This window comes from Lithobates pipiens, unplaced genomic scaffold, assembly GCF_037356315.1.
Source record: "Lithobates pipiens isolate NorthernLeopardFrog02 unplaced genomic scaffold, aLitPip1_a1.2 Scaffold_18, whole genome shotgun sequence".
In the NCBI taxonomy this organism is placed as follows: Eukaryota; Metazoa; Chordata; class Amphibia; order Anura; family Ranidae; genus Lithobates; species Lithobates pipiens.
The window spans coordinates 23,829,746-23,850,112 of NW_027507758.1; the positions used below are offsets into that span (position 1 = coordinate 23,829,746).

Genomic DNA, 20,367 nt, shown 5'->3' on the forward strand with positions numbered 1-20,367 from the left:
AGCCACCAGATGTAGCAGAGGAGCATACTTATTTCCTATGGTTGTGCCATCTAGTGGCCATACTGCTGCATTATGGACACTAGTTGTAGCTGAGGAACATACTTATTTCCTATGACTGCACCATCCAGTGGCCATAATTCTGCATTCTAGCCACTAGATGTAGCAGAGGAGCTCACCTCTTTCCTATAATAGTGACATGCCATCTAGTGGCCATAATGCTGCATTATGGCCTCTAGATGTAGCTGGGAAGTATACTTATTTCCTATAATAGTGCCATCTAGTGGCTACTATATCTTATTTTAAGATGATGCATTATGGTGACTAGATGTAGCTGAGGAGTATGCTAATTTCCAATAATAGTGTCATTCAGTGGTCCTAATGCTGCATTATTGCTACTAGATGTAGCTGAGGAACATGCTAATGTCCTATAACTGCGCCCTTTAGTGGCCATAATGCTGCATTATGGACACTAGGTGTAGCTATGGTGCATACTAACTTCTTATGACTGCACCCCCTAGTGGCCATAATGCTGCATTACGGCCACTAGATGTAGTTGAGGGGGTAGTGCCATCTAGTGGCCAGGGTGCTGTATTTTCCATATTCACAGAATATAGCCTGAAAACATTTGATTTTACATTCAGTTTGGATGGACGAGCAGATATTCAATTTTTTTTCTTTTCTATATAAATACACCCCTTTATCGGTTTTGCAGGACTACATTAGACTACATTTGTGGCAGTAAATAAAGCAAATAAATAAACAGTGCCAAAAATCTTACCATAACCTGCTGTGATTAATAACCAATGCATAAGCATAACGTAACCTGCGACAGTTAATTGCCAACCCTTATCGTTCATTATCACTTAATTTACCCAATAAGAAAGTAGTATACTTCCTCACTGAATATAAGAAATAATTTGGCAATAACAAGTATTATTTCAGAATTTCCAAATTTCGAATTTCCGAATATTATAAAAAAAAATTGGAAATTTGGATATTTCCGAATGAATGAATTTGTCTAAATTCATTAAAAAACTGATTTAAACTTAATGAATTGCACATGTCTACTATATAGGAGACAAGTGGTAAAGAGTAAGAGTACAGAATACAAGGATACACCTGGGAACCAATCACATTTCAGATATATTAGCTTAGAATAGTTAAAGCGGCGAAAAATATTATTCTGTACTGGACGGTAAAAGTTACAGGGATTGGTCATTGCCTCAAATAAATGTGAACATTGGTTAGACAAAAACATGAAATAATACCAAATAATACCAGTGATGGTAGACTATGGAAACAACCAATAGGAAAAGGAGCAGGCCTATAACTCACCTTCATCTGTTTTAAATCTTCAACTTTCACTTGTGGGATCGGCTCAACACCTACGAGAACATCACAAGACAATGAGTAACATGAACAGGAATACTTGTAAGCAAATATTTCCCGGGCGCCGCCCCCCCCTATCCATGCGCCCAGCCCCCTGATCTAGATGCAGGGCGCCGGACGCATGGATTCCAATCAGGTTTTTTTTTTTTGAAGCACGTAAATAGAGCCAGAGGCTCTAATAGGCTTCAAAAAAGGGTGGACTCAGGGGCAAAAGCACTGCGCCCCGAGCCCACCCAGTTGAGTGACATTAGCAAATTAATATTCACTATTGTTACACTGATTCTCCTCCCGGGCCAATCAGGAAGCATGTCCTGAGACCCGTCACCCGATTGTCCTGAAAGGAGATTCGATCGGATTGGCCGCCAGGAAAAGGAAAAGGGAGGAGACGCAGGGGAAGCGAGAAAGCAGCCTGGAGAGAAGCCACCCGGAGCGCTGCCCCTGAGATACGGTCAGTGCAGGGCCCCCCCCCCCCCCCCCGACTACTGACTGACAGCTCATCCTTGTCTTTATGGACCTTGCTTTGTGCACTGGTCCAGATCAATTGGTGGAGGGAGGATTATGGAGCAGGGTTTGTTTTTCAGGGGTTGGGCTTGGCCCCTTAGTTTCAAGGGAAGGGAAATCTTAAGGCGTCAGCATACCAAGACATTTTGGAGAATTTCATGCTCCCAACTTTGTGGGAAGAGTTTGGGGACGGCCCCTTCCTGTTCCAACATGATTGCGCACCAATGTACAAAGCAAGGTCCATAAAGACATGGATGAGCGAGTTTGGGGTGGAGGAAGTTGACTGACCTCAACCCGCTAGAACACAAGTGCTCTTCTGGAAGAATGGTCAAACATTCCCATAGACACACTCCTAAACCTTGTGGACGGCCTTCCCAGAAGAGTTGAAGCTGTTATAGCTGCAAAGGGTGGGCCAACTCAATATGGAACCCTATGGACTAAGACTGGGATGTCATTTAAGTTCATGTGCGTGTAAAGGCAGGTGTCCTAATACTTTTGACAATGTAGTGTATATATACAGTATCTCACGAAAGTGAGTACACCCCTCACATTTCTGTAAATCTTTTATTCTAACTTTTCACGTGACAACACTGAAGAAATGACACTTGTCTACAATGTAAAGTAGCGAGTGTACAGCTTGTATAACAGTGTAAATTTGCTGTCCTCTCAAAATAACTCAACACACAGCCATTAATGTCTAAACCGCTGGCAACAAAAGTGAGTACACCTCTAAGTGAAAATATCCAAATTGGGCCCAAATTGTCAATATTTTGTGTGGCCACCATTATTTTCCAGCACTGCCTTAACCCTCTTGGGCATGGAGGTCACCAGAGCTTCACAGGTTGTCACTGGAGTCCTCTTCCACTCCTCCATGATGACATCACAGAGCTGGTTGATGTTGGGGACCTTGCGCTCCTCCACCTTCCGTTTGAGGATGTCCCACAGATGCTCAATAGGGTTTAGGTCTGGAGACATGCTTGGCCAGTCCATCACCTTTACCCTCAGCTTCTTTAGCAAGGCAGTGGTCATCTTGGAGGTGTGTTTGGGGTCGTTATCATGTTGGAATACTGCCCTGCGGCCCAGTCTCCAAAGGGAGGGGTATCATGCTCTGCTTCAGTATATCGCAGTACATGTTGGCATTCATGCAATATTTTTTTTTTACATTAATTCCTAATGTCTTTTATAGTCTGGAATTCTCATGTGCTGGTCAGAAAAGTTCCCGTACCTTTTTTAACTTCGTTAGTTGTGCCTGAAGTAGATGCTGTGGTTTGCCGCAGTTCTGAGCTGGTTTGGGGGGTCACATTTGTTTTGGTGTTAGTTGCTTTCCCTTTCTTATCGTTCTTTGTATTGTCAGACACATCTGCGATATCACTCTGAAAAAACAAGATGGCGGTGTCAGAACATCAGAGTTTTGCCACATTTATACAGTTTGGATGTGATCCCATCCCCCGAACATTCAAATTATCAGCCATAGTTAACCTATAACCATTTATTAGTCATGCACCCAAATGAAAATTCCTGTGCCGAAGCCGAAAAATTCACTTGGCTGAAATGGAAACTGAAACTGACACTTAAAAAAAATAAAAAAAAAATAAAAATAAAAATAAATATATATCTATATATATATATATATCTATATATATATATATATATATATATATATATATATATATATATATATATATATATATATATTAAACTTTTTAATTAATATCATGCATTTAAATGAACATGAATTTATTCTGGGCAATTATCCGCATCTTTTCGGCCGATAGGCTACTTTCACACTGAAGAGTTTTTGAAGCGTGATAAAAAAAAAAAGCACAAGGAAAGCTCAAGAAAAATGCATTCCTTAAAATTCTATGTATGTCTTCACACTGGTCCATGTCATTGCGGTGTTAAAAAAAATCCTGCTTGCTTAATTTTTGGTGCATATTTCAGTTCAAAAATAAAAATAAAAACGCACCAAAAGCGCACCTCCTCATTGAAATGTATTGAAAACGCAGCGAGAACGTAAAAAATGCACCCGCTATGCATTTTTGAAGCGGTTTTCGAGCCACGTGACCCATGAAAAATGCACCATAAGCATGGTACAATGGCGTGTGGGTTCGGCGCCCATTATCGGCACCTTTATTTTTTTCTATAGGCAAAGAGGCTATAAACATAGTGGGGGACCACAGAATCTGGTGCAGCTCTAAACAGCGACCCATCAGCTTTTAACTTCAGCTTGTTCAATTAAGCTTGGACAATAAAACCTGGAAGCTGATTGGTTGATATGCAGAGCTGCACCAGCTAATCTGTGCACCAGCTTTAGTAAACTAACCCCTGTATGTCCCTTCTGCAATAAAAGGTCCTTCCTGCTCACAAATTTTTACTTTCGGGGCTAAGTTTACAGCAGTGATGCTGCAGTGAAATACAGAGCTCCCCCCAGTGGCTAATCTACACATTTCTATATTTAACACAATAATAAAAATATGGAAATGCAAGCTTATAAAAATATGAACTAACTCAAAATATGAGTAAATGTCTCTTTCCTTATTAACAAAGCTAGCTTGCTCTATCGCAAGCCAGTCTTATTTATTTTTTATTTTTTTATGATTATCTTTTAGGCCCCATTCACATTACGTGGTTTGGAATTGAGGGCAGAATCACTGCGATTCTGCCCAAGATTCTTAATCGCGGCAAAACATGCAACACATGTTTGAGTGCCATTATTCTTTTTTTTTTTTATCCAGAAAAAACTTTATTGAGTAGTTCACACATGCAGTCCAAATATTCACAAACAGTACAAAACAATGCAATACAGTGCAAAGTGGTCCGAGGACGAGTGCCATTATTCTTAATGGCACCCCAAATATGGTGGGATTCTGCCACCAATTGCGCAGGATTGGCTGCACAGCATGCGTATAAAAACTGCTCAGAGGGTGTCTCCCAAAAAGGAGCAGGAGCTTCTTTTGGGCGACAAACACACACACAGGGCAGCCCTGAAGTGAATGGGCAGCCCTATGCGCAACACGCAAAATTGCGTTAAAATCGCGCAATAAAACGGGGCCTTGGGCATTACACTGATAGATTATGTGGACACGTGCTTTTCCAGAATAGCAAAAAGTTTAAGGAATTGAGACATGAGAAAACCAAGCAGTTCCTATGGTCTTATGGGAGGGCCGCTCTGGGGAAATCTTACCGTTTTGGTCTATAAGAGTAGAGTATACAAAGCTCACAAGGGACCACCTGAAAACTAAAATGTCATCTTCGGGTGGAATTCACTTCTTGTCTCACATATCTGATCTAATCATTATTTATATCTATCTGTACTTACAGTTTCAATGCCCATCGCCCTCATCTGGTCTGCTCTTTTCTCAGTGATAGAGAGGAACTTCTTTGGATCTGATAAAGCATCAACAATATCTAGAGGTAAGAAGAAAAGGATACATGAGGGTAAAGTCTACTTTGGAAATGAGAAATGCCTCATAAGCTCTTGACAGAACTAGCTGGGGCTTGCATCTAAAGACGAGCTTTCGTCTGTTCGGAACCAGGTTGGGGCCATTGGTCAGCTGTCAGTCCAATGAGCTGTGGGTGGGGTATTGACCATGTGGTTATATTAGGTCCCCACCCTATTGTATACATTAAATGCAGGGCTGGAGATCCCCCTGGTATGGCCACATGACTATATTAGATCAATGATGTCACAAGCATCCCTGCCCCAATATATGTATATCAGATGCTGGGCTGGAGACCCCCCCTAGTATGGCCACATGACCATATTAGGTCAATGACACTGAGCTAATATGGCCATGTGATGTACACATCAGATACAGAGCTGAAGACCCCTCTATTATGACCAAATACCCACGTTGGGTCAATGATGTCACAAGCATCCCCACCCCATTGTATACATCAGATTCAGGACTGGAGATCCCCCTGGTTTGGACGCATGAACATATTAAGTCAATAATATTGACCTAATATGGTCATGTGGCCATATTAGGTCAATGATGTTACAAGCATCCCCCCCCATTGTATACATTAGGTGCAGTGCTAAAGATCCCCCTAGTATGACCACATGCCCACATTAGGTTAATGATATCACAAGAATCCCTACCCTATTGTATACATCAGATGCAGGGCTGGAGATCCCACTAGTATGGCCACATAACCATATTAGGTCAATGACACTGACCTAATATGGCCATGGCCATGTGATGTACACATCAGATACAGGGCTAAAGACCCCTCTAGTATGGCCACATACCCACATTGGGTCAATGATGTAACAAGCATCCCCACCCCATTGTATACATCAGATTCAGGACTGGAGATCCCCCTGGTATGGCTGAATGAACATATTAAGTCAATAATATTGACCTAATATGGTCATGTGGCCATATTAGGTCAGTAATGTCACAGCAATCCCCACCCCATTGTATACATTAGGTGCAGGGCTGGAGACCCCCCTAGTATGGCCACATGACCATATTAGGTCAGAGTCATTGGCCTAATATGACCATGTGGCCATGTTAGGTCAATAATGTCACCAGCACTCCTGCCCCATTATATACATCAGATGCAGTGCTAAAGACCCCCCTAGTATGACCACATACCCACATTAGGTTAATGATGTCACAAGCATCCCTACCCTATTGTATACATCAAATGCAGGGCTTGAGATCCCACTGGTATGGCCACATAACCATATTAGGTCAATGATGTCACATGCATCCCTGCCCCATTGTATAAATTAGATGCAGGGCTGGAGACCCCCTCTAGTATGGCCACATGCCCACATTTGGTTAATGATGTCACAAGCATCCCCAACCTATTGTATACATTGGATGGAGATCCCCCTGGTATATGCCACATGACCATATTAAGTCAATGATGTCACAAGCATCTCCGTCCCTTTGTATATATCAGATGCATAGCTGGAGAACCCCCTAGTATGGCCACATGACCATATTAGTTCAATGACATTGACCTAATATGGTCATGTGCCAAACTAGGTCAATTATGTCATATGCACCCCCGCCCCACTGTATATATTAGATTCAGGGCTGGAGACCCCTCTAGTATGGCCACATGACCATATTACATCAATGACACTGACCTAATATGGACATGTGGCCATATCAGGACAATAATTTCACCAGCATTCCCGTCCCCACTGGTATGGCCACATAACCACATTAGGTCAATGATGTCACATGCATCCCCTTCCCATTGTATACATCAGATGCAGGGCCCCCCTAGTCAATGACATTGACCTAATATGGTCACGTTGCCATACTAGATTAATGACGTCATGAGTATCCCCGCCCCATTGTATACAGTATAGCAGATGCAGGGCTGGAGACCCCCCCCTAGTATGGCTACATGACCAAATTAGGGCAATGATACTGACCTAATATGGCCATATTAGGTCATTGATGTCACAAACATCCCCAACCCACTGTTTAGGTTAAATGTAGCACTGGGAATTTTCCAACGGCAGCTCGATGGACCAAGAAAGACAGCTGACTTCTGGGTTTATACCTGGACCCAGTCCTGAATAAACACAGGCTCATCTCTATTTGTATCTTCTCAGCAGCTGAATGGCAGACCATTGGCCAGTCCTAGTCCACACTCTTACCTCCAAACCCATCAGGAACATACGTCTTGAGGACAATGTTGCAGAAGATGGTGGGCAGAGACAGAGGCTTATTGCCCTCATTTCGAAGAGAGATGTGCCGATAGCCAGCTTGAAGGCCATCCAGTGGTAATATCCTTTGGCCTATCAATTTATTATTGTCGTCATACACAGCAATCCTCAGCACAGCCAGGTCCGGCAAGATAACCTAGAGACAGAGGAAGATCATTTATCAAATGCCAATTCCAAATCAGAAACGGTTCTCTCAGTAATCACCTATAATAGTCTGTATGAAAACCTCAGATCTTCTGACCTGAGAGAATCAAGTCACCAACACACCTTTACCATTTACTAACCAAGCATTTTCTCAACCATCACAAATAATTCCCGCAATGTGCCCGATATGGTTGTTTTCTATGATCGTCAGCTCCATCTGGTGGCCACAATGTGGTATTTTTTTGACTGAGGTACTTTGGGAAAATATAGCAATATGAAGCTGATGATTATGGGAAATAAACATATTAGACACATTATGGGGCAATCACACAGCAATTTTTTTTTTTTTTTTTATAAACAGACCCTATTTTGGATGGACTTTTGGATGGACATTCCCTGTACATGAAAGCAATAGTTGTTCAAAGAAATCAGTCACATCCTGAGTAGAAAAGCCTATCCACTGCCAGCAGCTGCAGCAGTGGTCTCTTTGCAAAGGTCCAAAATGCCCATCGCTGAGAGTCAAACACGCCAGTCTATAGGAATCATGAGCTTTGCTGACTGCATAGCTATAGGTCTGACTCAGTAGGTGGTGTTCTGGACCTCTGCAATGAGACCTCTGCTTACAAACAGAGTGCAAGGGTCCTACTCTGTAGCTGCTGGGGCTTGTATCTGGGTTTACCACAAGCGTAACCCTAGCAAGAGGCATGCTTGAGGTCTAAGTCTACCAGTGTGTATGAGATATGAACACTAAAAGCCCTATTAACAAAGCAACCAATTGAGATTCACTGTGGTTTTTACTAAAGGCAGGAAGGCCCTTAACTTTACAAGGTACTTTTCACTTTGCAAGGGAATTTTCCCTTAGCTCAGTAAATGTGCTGGAGTTTCACTTTGCAAAGAATACCCAATCACATGCAAGGAAGAAATAAAAAGACGTATTTTTGATTGTATATGATTGGATGATGGAATTCAGAAAAGCCCTGGGGAAAGTTCCCTTGAAAAGTGAACAGTCTATTTACCTTTAGGCTCGGTTCACACAGGGGGCGACACGACGCGGCACGACTTGCCGCGCCGCGACCTGACAAGTCGCCCCCGTTCTGTACTACGGAACCGTTCTAAGAGGAGCGACTCGAGTCGCTCCGACTTAGAAAAAAGGTTCCTGTACTACTTTTGGGCGACCTCGGGCGACTTGCATTGACTTCTATACAGAAGTCATTTGCAAGTCGCCGCTGAGGTCGCGGCAGGTCCGGCGCGGCAAGTCGTGTCGCCCCCTGTGTGAACCGAGCCTTAGTAAATTAACCCCTAATGTCCCGTACACACGATCGAACTTTCCAACAACAAAACCGCAGATTTTTTTTTGATGGTTGTTGACTTGTCTTGCATACACACGGTCACACAAATGTTGGCCAACAATTTACGAACGTGGCAGCGTGCCGAGAAAAAGGAAGTTCAATAGCCAGTTCAGCTCCTTCTGCTTGATTCCGAGTATGCGTGAGCTTTTGTTCATCTGACTTGTGTACACACGATCGGAAATTCTAACAACAAAGTTTTGTTGGTGGAAAATTTGAGAACCTGCTAGCAAATATTTGTTGGCGGAAAGTCTGACAACAAATGTCCGATGGCGCATACACACGGTTGGACTTTCGGCCAACGAGCTCATCGTGTGTACGGGGCATTAGACTAGAGTAAACTGGATTCTGATTGGTTGTTTTGGTCACTAAGCTTTGCTCAGTATTACCGACCCTTACATTTTTTAGTGGATAAACTCCATGTTCTCTAATAAAAGCTCAGCCCACCTTTCTAAATACAAATGGCTCTTCGTTGTAAACTGGATTCAGGCCGTTGTTCATGACCATCCGTGTCTTGAACTCCTTCCGTATGGTGTCTGTCGGCAGTCCATACATGTCCACCTCAACGTAGGTCCCGGTTTTTTTGTCCGATAGAAACTGTCCGGATATAACCTGCAGAAACATATCAAAAACAGATATAGAGTTCACCCGACTCTCAGGATGACAGTGCATACCTTGACAGTATGTAACCGCTCGACCACTTCTGGACCGAGCCTCTTTTTGAGATTTGTTAAAATAATTTTTTTTGCTAGAAAATTTACTTAGAACCTCCAAACGTTATATATATATATATATATATATATATATATATATATATATATATATAGATATATATCTATATATATATATATATATATATATATATATATATAGATAGATATATATATATATCTATATAGATATATATCTATATATATCTATATAGATATATATATATATAGATATATATATATATATTTTTTTTACAGACACCATAGAGAATAAAATGGCGGTTATTTCAATACTTTATGTCACACCGTATTTGCGTAGCGGTTTTACAAGCGCAATTTTTTGGGACAAAAAACACTTTTTTGACTTAAAAAATAAGACAAAAGTTAGCCCAATTTTTTTCTATATTGTGAAAGACGATGTTACACCGAGCAAATTGATATCCAACATGTCACGCTTCAAAATTGCGCCCGCTCTTGGAATGGCGGCAAACTTTGGCACTTAAAAATCTCCATAGGCGATGTTTAAAAATTTCTACAGGATACCAGTTTTGAGTTGCAGAGGAGGTCTTTTGCTAGTTTTATTGCTCTGGCTCTCACGATCGCGGCGATACCTCACATATGTGGTTTGAACCCCGCTTTCTTATGCATACGCTTCTGGGTGCAAGCTCAGTGGAACGGGGCGCTTTACAATTTTTTATTATTTATTTTACTTTTTATTTTTACACTGTCCTTTTAAAAAAAATGTAAACATCCTTTGTAATAGAAAAAAAGCATGACAAGACTTCTTTAATGTGAGATCTGGGGTCAACAAGACCCCAGATCTCACATTTACACTTAATGCAATAATAAAAAAAAAAGATTCTTAAAAAAAAAAAAAAAAAAAAAAGATTTTCCCTTTAACACCATTGGGGAAAGTGACGTTTGACGTGTCTTCCGTCATCCAATGTTATGAAGCCGAGTGGGGGTCATTTTTCCCTCACTCCATGCTACTGAGGGGACAGCATTGGATCGTCTCTGCTGCTACTGGCAGCTCCGGTAAGCGGCGGAGACAACCGGAGTGCTGCAGGGGAGGGGGCTTCCTCTCCCACCACCGATAAAAGTGATCTTGTGGACGAATCCGCCGCAGAGACCACTTTTATCCTATAGAGGACTGTCCGCCATTGCAGAAAATACCAGGTTTATGGCAGCTATCTGCTGCCATAACCCCCGGTGTTTTACGTCAAAGTACCGATATACAGCTATGGCGGTTTTCGGTAAGTGGTTAAAGCGGAGGTCCACCCTAAAATGGATCTTCCGCTCATCGGAATCCTCCCCCCCCAGGTAACTGCACCCACTTCCGGGATAGCTCTCTGCGGAAAGGGGCGTAGATTACGCCCCTTTCCGCAAGTGCCCGCCCCCTTCCGCAAGTGCCCCGCTGCCTGCTGGGAAACACACAGATCCCAGAGGCAGCGGGGACCGTCCTCATTGCGCAGCGCGGCTCGCGCATGCGCAGTAGGGAACCGGGAAATTAAGCCGAAAGGAGATGGCGGCGGCAGCACCCGAGTGATGATCTAGAGATCGGCTTCGGGTGCCGACATCGCGGGCGCGCTGGACAGGTAAGTGTCACTATTTTAAAAGTCAGCAGCTGCAGTATTTGTAGCTGCTGGCTTTTAAAAAAAAAAAAAAACGCGGAGTCCCGGCGGACTCCCATTTTAAGGACAGCGGCAGGGTGGCTCTTCTGCGCAAAATCACGTACCTGTATGTGATTTTTTTTCTTCCGGGTCTGGGACATGCACACGTGCTACCAGTGACCTGCTCCCGCTGTGATTGGACACAGCAGAAGCCAATCAGTGGGTCCAGCAGACCCAATATCCGCCGGGACACGCCGATCGTTCCCGAGGCAGACAGAGCGGCGGTCTGCATCTTGTATTTCTACTAAGCAGGAACATGGATCTCTGTCTTCTTACAGTACGAGCTTCTCCACCACACAGTCAGGAAGCACTCCCTAGGGACACATTTAACCCATTTTTACATGTTTTAAACTTTTTATTTTCTTCAGTTACTTCCTGGTTTCCATGTCTAGGCAAATGATCTCATACGTCCCAGGAATCTTCAGGAGGGCTTCCTCAGGTAAGCACACCCTTCTGCCTCCATGCCTGAGCTAAGGGCCAGGGCTGCTGTTAGAAACCATGGGGCCCCATACAGCCAACCTGACATCCCCCCCCCCCAACAAATAAACACAGTTTACTATGCTTCAGTTATGAATTAACACAGTAAGGGATCGTTACCGATTACTCGTTGTGTTTATTCAGGAAAGGGGGGGGCTTGTAAATGTGACATATTTACCAGACCCTTCCCTGCTGTCCATCCTGTAGGATTATATTTTAGGCTGCTGGTGGAAAGGAGAGGAAAAGCTGGCAGCACTGTGAGGGTGGGGGCAAACAAGGGGGGCCTGGGCAGCAGGAGGAAACGTATGATGCACAAGGAGGGTGATCAGTGCGGCTGGGGGGCAATTACTGGACAAATACCCTGTATGGCTCTCACTGCAGCCGCTGAAAGCCGGCAAGAGGGAGAGGAGAAGAAGCCAGATTTCAGTTTCTGCAGAGAGCCATACAGGGGATCGGTTCCAGTAATTTCCCCCCCGTAGTGCCAATCACCCTCCCTGCCCACAACTGATTAACCCAGCTGCCTGGGCCCCCCTGCTGGCCTGGGCCCTGTACAGGAGGACGGGTGGTAACCCCTTATCCACAGCCTTGCTAAGAGCAGATGGATTCTAGGAAATAAATGCTACGTGAATCATCTTCCCTTACCCAAGACAGCCAAGGCTAGAAATGCACACATCCATACAAGGGAGGTGGCAGGGGCTCTGCAGAATACGCTGATCAGTGCTGCCATCCTCTGGCTGCAGCTGCAGATCAAATGAAAAATTTCCAACATTCTTATTTAACAACAGCCATAGATGGATCCAAATTCTGACAATCCCTGCTGAACTAGACAAATTTTGATCCATCTATCGGCAGCCAATAGATAACACCATTCTAAGGATACCTGAACAGAGCAGGTGGCTGCAATCACTCCATCCACAGGGGTCTCAGAGAACGGATCAAATGTTCTGTCAGGACGGCGCATGAAGTCTGGCTTAAGGAGGAAACTAGAGGAAACAAAGAGCAGAAACATGACACTGACATTTTAGATTTATAATAATTGTACTTATATATTTGAAACATTTAATCATGATGCCTCATCTATATTGTATTTTAGGGCAATATTCAAATCAATGAAGGAGCAATTGTTGGTAGTAAATGGTAGTAAATACCCTATCAATACAGTTCAACATTTAAACACTGGGTTCCTCATTAGGAATGGGGTTGGGCTCAGTCAAAATACGGAAAGAGTGGCGGGTGGGAGATTCTCCTCCTGCAAATGCAGACATACAAAGCACAGAGGGATTCATAATGATATCATAGACCTTGTATGGCATTGACATTGACCTAAATTGGTCATCTGCCCATTTTAGGTTATAGCTCATTACATCATGGACCAATGGTCTAATGACATTGACTTATGAGAAAGTATGGGTTTGGTCTGAACCCAGAAGTTGGCTGTCATTACTATGCCAACAAGCTGTGGATGGGAGAGTCCCCACCTCCGAACTCCATGTAGACAAAAGATGACATCATAAACCTTATATGGCCAAATGGCTATATTGAGACAATGACACTGACTTAATGTGGCCATATTAGGTCAATGCTCATTGCATTATTAATCTAATATGGCCTTATGGCCATGTTAGGTCAATGACATTGAATTAGAGGGCATGCCTGTTATCAGAACCCAGAAGTTGGCTGTCATTACTACGCCAATGAGCTGGGGGTGGGAGATTCTCCACCTCACAGTTGCATGTATTTAAAGGATGAGGGGGACATTCATGACATCATAGACCTTATATACTGTAGCCACTTGGTCATATTAAGCCAATGATACTGATCTAATAAGGCCACATGTCCATATTAGGTTATCGCTCATCACATCATTGGCCTAATATGATTTTAAGGTCATATTCGATCAGTGACATTGACTGAGGAATGGCCATGGGTTTGATCTGAACCCAGGCATTGGCTGTCATTACTACGCCAATAAGCTGTGGATTGGAGATTCCCCACCTCACAGTTACATGTATAGAAAGGATTAGGGGGATACTAATGACATTGTAGACCTTATATAGCCACATGGCCATATTAGGTCAATGAAACTTATCTAATATGGGTGTGTGTCCATATTAGGTTAATGCTCATTACATCATTGACCTAATATTAAGGCCATGTTCAGTCATTGACCTATGAATGGGTTTGGGTTTGGTCTGCACCCAGAAGTTGGCTGTAATTACTAAGCCAATTAGCTGTGAGTGGGAGTGTACCTACATCAGAGCCTCATGTAGACAAATGGGGGAAGACACTCAGGACATCATAGACCTTAAAGCGGAGGTCCACCCTAAAGTGGACCTTCCGCTCATTGGAATCCTCCCCCCCTCCGGCGCCACAATTGGCACCTTTCAGGGGGGAGGGGGGTGCAGGTACCTGTACAGTACAGGTATCTGCAACCACTTCCGGGATAGCTCTCTGCGGAAAGGGGCGTAGATCTACGCCCCTTTCCGAAAGTCCCCCGCTGCCTGCTGGGAAACACACGGATCCCAGAGACAGCGGGGACCATCCTTATTGCGCAGCGCGACAGTATGGAACTGGGAAATGAAGCCGAAAGGCTCCACTTCCTGATTCCCATACCCAAGATGGCAGCGGCAGCACCCGAGAGACGATCGAGAGATCGGCTTCGGGTGCCGACATCGCGGGCGCGCTGGGCGGGTAAGTGTCCTTATTTTAAAAGTCAGCAGCTGCTGTATTTGTAGCTGCTGGCTTTTAAAAAAAAAATAAAAATGGCGGAACTCCGGGCGGACTCCCGCTTTAAATAGCCATATGGCCATGTTAGGTCAATGACACTGACCTAATTCGGTCATTTGTCCATATTAGGTCAATAATCTCAAAAGAATTCCTGTCTCTTTTGTATACATGCAGTTGCAGACTGGGAATCCCCCACCCAAAACTCATTGGCCCAACAATGACAGCCAGCTTCCAGGTTTAACAAATTTTTGGACTGGATCCAAGTTCATCACTATTCTGCATCTACTAAAAACATTCATAAACAGATGTCATATGCAAAAGACAAACTAGACAGTTCAAGGAGTACTGCTTACCCACAAGATCCGTTGTATTCAAATTTGCCTAGGTTCAGCTGCATAGCTAAATCTGTCAGAAGACAAAATGTATTTTAAAATTTGCTACAGAGTTCAAATGCAGCTTTATTTAACAATACAGAGAGTGGACGGTATGGTAACCTGGAATTCCCCAACTTTTATCCAATTGGGTGCATCAGCTCCTTGCACTGGATTTCTGGGGACTGTAATGGGTGCGGACACTGGCCAATGTTTGGGTGCACCAACAGACCCCATCATGTACCCCCACTAATTGTCATACAAAAAGTAACAATTCAGACAAGAGTCAGGTTAGGAGATAGATGAGGCCAAAATAAAACATCAAACTACATTGCAAATGGTTTTCCTTTGGCTGGGAAGGTATTTTTGGGAAGATTTGTAAAAATGAATGCTCAAATTATACTAATCAGGTTTCTTTGTTCATGTTCAGTGCTCACCCCCTTCCCCTCCGCAGAACTATCAAACCTAACTTATGGGTATGTAGGCTTGACCTAACATTCCCCATATGACAACTATCCCCTGCTCTGTGCATGTGGGGGGTAGGGAGCCGGGTGGAGTAGGTTTATTGCCTAAGCCTATGCAAATACACACTTTTAGAAAGTCTGTATTTGCTAAATATTTTTTTTAGGTTCTGGCAGAGCAATTATGAGGGTACTTTCACCAACGTATGTCATGTAACACATTCGTGGCTACTACAACTGCTAGGAGTGCATGTAAATCTGAAAGGGTGACTGTTAGCTGTTAGATGGAAGCATCTGGGCAGCTGTTCAGCCAATGGCTTTTATGGACCAACTATTGATATGGCCTGCATTGGGGAAAAATTTGGCATGCACACAGTGCACAAAAATGCTCCTCGATGCATGTCAAAGCAGTACATTACAATATGTCTTTTGACCCTTGATATCGCCTGTACAGAATAAAACTCATTAAAAAAAGCAGTTCAACTCTTAGTAAAACACAGCACAACACAATATAAAATTCTCTGGACGAATGTCACAAGCATTCGCCAGCCATCACAAATTATCCCTGTATTTTGTCTAATATATATATTTTTTTTATGATCATCAGCTCCATCGAATGCCCATAATGTACGATTTTCCTGATTGAGGTATTTCAGCAAAATTAAGCAGTATGGCCACTAGATGGAATGGAGGATCGTAGGAAATAAGTATGCTCTTTGCCTCTATCTAGTGGTAAACAAGACATTTTCCTAAAATAGCTCAATCAGGAAAACACAGCTTTATGGCCATAGATGGAGTTGTGATCATAAGAAATAAGCAATATGGCCACTAGATGGAGGTGCCAATCATAGGAAAAAAGAGATATGGTCACTAGATAGAGCTGGCAATAATAGAAAATAAACAATGTGGCCACTAGATGAAGCTGACGATCATTGGAAATAAGCAATATGGCCAACTAGATAGAGGTGCACATCATTGGAAATAAGCAATATGGGCAACTAGATTGAGTTACAGAATATAGGAAATATATGTGCTCCATACCTCCATCTAGTGGCCAAAATTCAGTATTTTCCTGAAATACCTCAATCAAAAAAAATAAATGATGGCCAATAGATGGAGCTGACGATTATAGGAAATAAGAAATATGGCCACTAGATGCAGTTGCAGATCATATGAAATATGTATGCTCCTCATCTCCATCTAGTGGCCAAAATGCAGTATTTTTCTGAAATACCTCAATCAAAAAAAATTGTGCGTTGTGGCCACTAGATGGAGTAGCTGATCATAGGAAATAAGCAATATGGCCACTAGAAGGAGCTGGTGACCGTAGGAAATAAGCAATAGGGCCACTAGATGGAGATGAAAATCACAGGAAATAAACAATATGGCCACTAGATGGAGTTGCAGATCCTAAGAAAAAAGTATGCTTCTTACCTCTATCTAGTGACCAAAATGCTGTATTTTCTTGAAATACCACAGTCAGAAAAAATACTGCATTATGGCCACTAAATAGAGCTAGTGATCATAGTAAATAATCAATATGGTCACTAGATGGAGCTGACAATCATAAGAAATAAGCAATATGGCCACTGGATGGCGCTGACGATCATAGGAAATAAGCAATTTGGCCTCTAGATGGAGCTGACGATCATAAGAAATAAGCGATATGGTCACTAGATGGAGCTGATAATCACAGGAAATAAGCAAAATGTCCACTTGATGGAGCTGAGGATCATAGGAAATAAGCAATATGTCCACTAGATGGAGCTGACGATCATAGGAAATAAGCATTATGGCCACTATCTGGAGGTAAAGAGCATACTAATTTCATATAATCTGCAGCTCCATCTAATGGCCAAAATGCAATATTTTTCAGAAATACCTCAACCAAAAAAAAAATACCACATTATGGCCACTAGATGGAGCTGGGGACCATATAAAAAAATATGCTCTCCACTTCCATCTAGTGGCCAAAATGTGTTATTTTCTGCATTTACACTTTCAAACTGCAGAGACCATAGCCTGAGAACTTTCGGTTTTGCCCCATGCGCAAATGCATAGAGACATTGCGACGATTAATTACGACCGCTGTACGAATGCTGAGACATTTGTACATTGAATTTTTTTTTTATAAATAGGCCCCTTTATGTTAGTTGCAAACATTGGAGTTACAAATGGTAATAAGATGGAAAAGTATCTAAAATTGAGAAAATTAGAACTTAAAGTGGCATTAACCCTTTATTGAAACCCTGGCACGGTGTCGGGGGACTTCCATGGGTGAAAGCGGCAGATTATAATACAATGAATAGATTTCATCTTTTGCGCGGTGCACGTTAATGCCGGGTCATCGGTAAAGTTACCAATTAAAATGCAGCGCACACAGCTCGTCTATTTATAACCGGCCCCCCGCTCATCGACTCCTTCTCGTTTGTCAGTAAACATCTTAATATCATTTAGCCGCGTTCCAGTTTCTGGATGGAATGCCAGAGGCGGCTCGGCGGCATCTGTTCACCAAGTTAGCGAGCGCAAGGCTTTCTTGGCATTCGGCTTGACTGGCCGTTGCAGCCTACCTGGGGTCTGATAGTTCAGGGAGACCATCTGGCAGCCGGCGTTCCAGAAAATCTGCGGCATATAATTACTGGAATCCACTCGCCCCCCCTTGGGGTAGATCCGACTCATCTGACGTTTGTTGTAGCTGGGCGCCGGGTTCAGGAATGATAACGGGAAACATAAACACACACATACACACACATATATATATATATATATATATATATATATATACAGATCTATGGTCTACATTCATCGAAGGTTGTGTATTAAGGTGCAAGGTGAAATCCAAATTTTAGGGTTTTGGCATTTCGAAGCGGCCAGTCTGCCTGGAGCTTTTTCACTTTGCCTGCTGCAGTTGGAATTACAAACCAAAGCCAATCGGGTTTAATTAAAGAGCAATTCCAGGCAACGAGGGAAAGCAATCAGCAAGGCAGTAATGCCGTCCAGCAGACGCTGCAGCTGTGCGAAAAACCAAGAAGTTCCTTCAGTTGACTTGTTGCGCTATTTAACATCCACTCTCTACTTCCAGCATGACCAATCAGTTGACCTATGAGTCCTATGGGACCACCTGCAGCAGGATGGCAGAGAGCACCTCACAGGGTCAGTAGGGGGGTGGTCTGTGCTACATTGGGGAAAAGAATTATTTGATCCCCTGCAGATTTTGTCGGTTTGCCCACTTACAAATAAATGAAGGGTCTATCAGTTTTATCATAGGTGTATTTTAAATGATAAAGACAGAATATCAACCAAAAATCCAGAAAAAACACACGATACAAATGTTATAAATTGAGTTGCAGTTCAGTGAGTAAAATAAGTATTTGATCCCCTACCAACCAACCAACAATAATTCTGTCTCCCAAAGACTGGCTACAGTAGGTGCTCATGTGGTACACAGATTAGTCCTGTTAACGTAAGGTCCGGTTCACACTGAAGCAGCACGACTTACAGCGCAACTGCCTCAAGTGACCTGGAGTCAATGCAAGTCGCCTCAAGTCGCTCAAAAAGTTGTACAGGAACCTTTTTTCTAAGTCGGAGCGACTTGAGTTCCATTGCACAGAGCGGGACGTGACTTATCAGGCGGCTAAATCGCCTGACGAGTCGCCCCTGTGTGAACCGGCTCTAAGAAGGAGCTCCCAACGGCAACTCGTTATGTGTATAAAAGACACCTGTCCACAGAATCTCTTTCTTCCACTCAAACCTCACCATCATGGGCAAGACCAAAGAGCTGTCAAAGGACGTCGGGACAAGATTGTAGACCTGCACAAGGCTGGAATGGGCTACAAGACCATCAGCAAAAAGCTTGGTGAGAAGGAGGCAACTGTTGGTGCGATTATTCGCAAATCAAAGAAATACAAAATAACCATCAATTGTCCTCAGTCTGGAGCTCCATGCAAGGTTTTGCCTCATGGGGTGAGGATGATCATGAGAAAGGTGAGGGATCAGCCCAGAACTACACGGGAGAAGCTTGTGAATGATCTCAATGCAGTTGGGACCACAGTCACCAAACACACCATTGGTAACACAATACGCCGGATTGAAATCCTGCAGCGCCCGCAAGGTCCCCCCTCCTCAAGAAGACACATGTACAGGCCCATCTGAAGTATGTCAATGAACATTCTAAATGATTAAGAGAAGGATTGGGAGAAAGGTGCTGTGGTCAGATGAGGCCAAAATTCAGCTCTTTGCCATTAACTCAACTCGCCGTGTTTGGAGGAAGAAAAATGCCATCACCCTAAGCCCCTGTAAATACGGTCGGAGATTTCGACAACCAAATCCGTCGGATTTTCTCAGTCGGATCTTGTCCGAAACTGTTGCATACACACGGTTGGACAAAGTTGACGAAAAATCCGATCATTCAGAACGTGATGACGTAATTTCGTTATGATGGGACTACGTTCAGGCTAGTAGCCAATAGCTTTGATGTAGGAATTTGATCTGAGCATGTGTGGCACTTTGTCCGATCAAAATTCTCTACACATGATCGGAGTATGTCCTATCGAACCAGTTGGTCGGAAAATATTTCCAACAAGTTGGAAAATTGGGTCCGACGGATATTCCGACGGAATCAGTCCGATGCATATCACACACAGTCGAATTATCCGACAACACGGTCCGATAGGACACATTCCGACGGATTCTCCGACCGTGTGTACAAGGGCTTAAGAAAGATCAGCGAAAAGATCTCCTTTCTTCTGACCTCCAATCTTTCACACAATCACCCCATCCAGTTTTTGGCTTTCCAGTCTGGCTGCTCAACATCTGAGTTCCATCCAGCCTCACGATTACCTGCAGGATTCCCTGGATTCGTTCTTGGAGCTCTTTG

At 43.3% G+C, this 20,367-nt stretch overlaps 1 protein-coding gene across 7 annotated transcripts in view; it reads right to left on the minus strand.

Moving 5' to 3' along the window:
• Positions 1-20,367, minus strand: part of PLCB4 (phospholipase C beta 4) — a 524,177-nt gene that overhangs the window by 72,429 nt on the left and 431,381 nt on the right. For all 7 annotated transcript variants that reach the window (XM_077485485.1, XM_077485488.1, XM_077485487.1 and 4 more), the window contains 8 exons: positions 18,062-18,186; positions 15,013-15,064; positions 12,813-12,915; positions 9,523-9,687; positions 7,517-7,721; positions 5,210-5,298; positions 3,116-3,263; positions 1,336-1,385 (listed from right to left, as the gene is read on the minus strand). In XM_077485485.1, the coding sequence (XP_077341611.1) occupies positions 1,336-1,385; positions 3,116-3,263; positions 5,210-5,298; positions 7,517-7,721; positions 9,523-9,687; positions 12,813-12,915; positions 15,013-15,064; positions 18,062-18,186 (937 nt within the window). The remainder of the gene's footprint in view (positions 1-1,335; positions 1,386-3,115; positions 3,264-5,209; positions 5,299-7,516; positions 7,722-9,522; positions 9,688-12,812; positions 12,916-15,012; positions 15,065-18,061; positions 18,187-20,367) is intronic.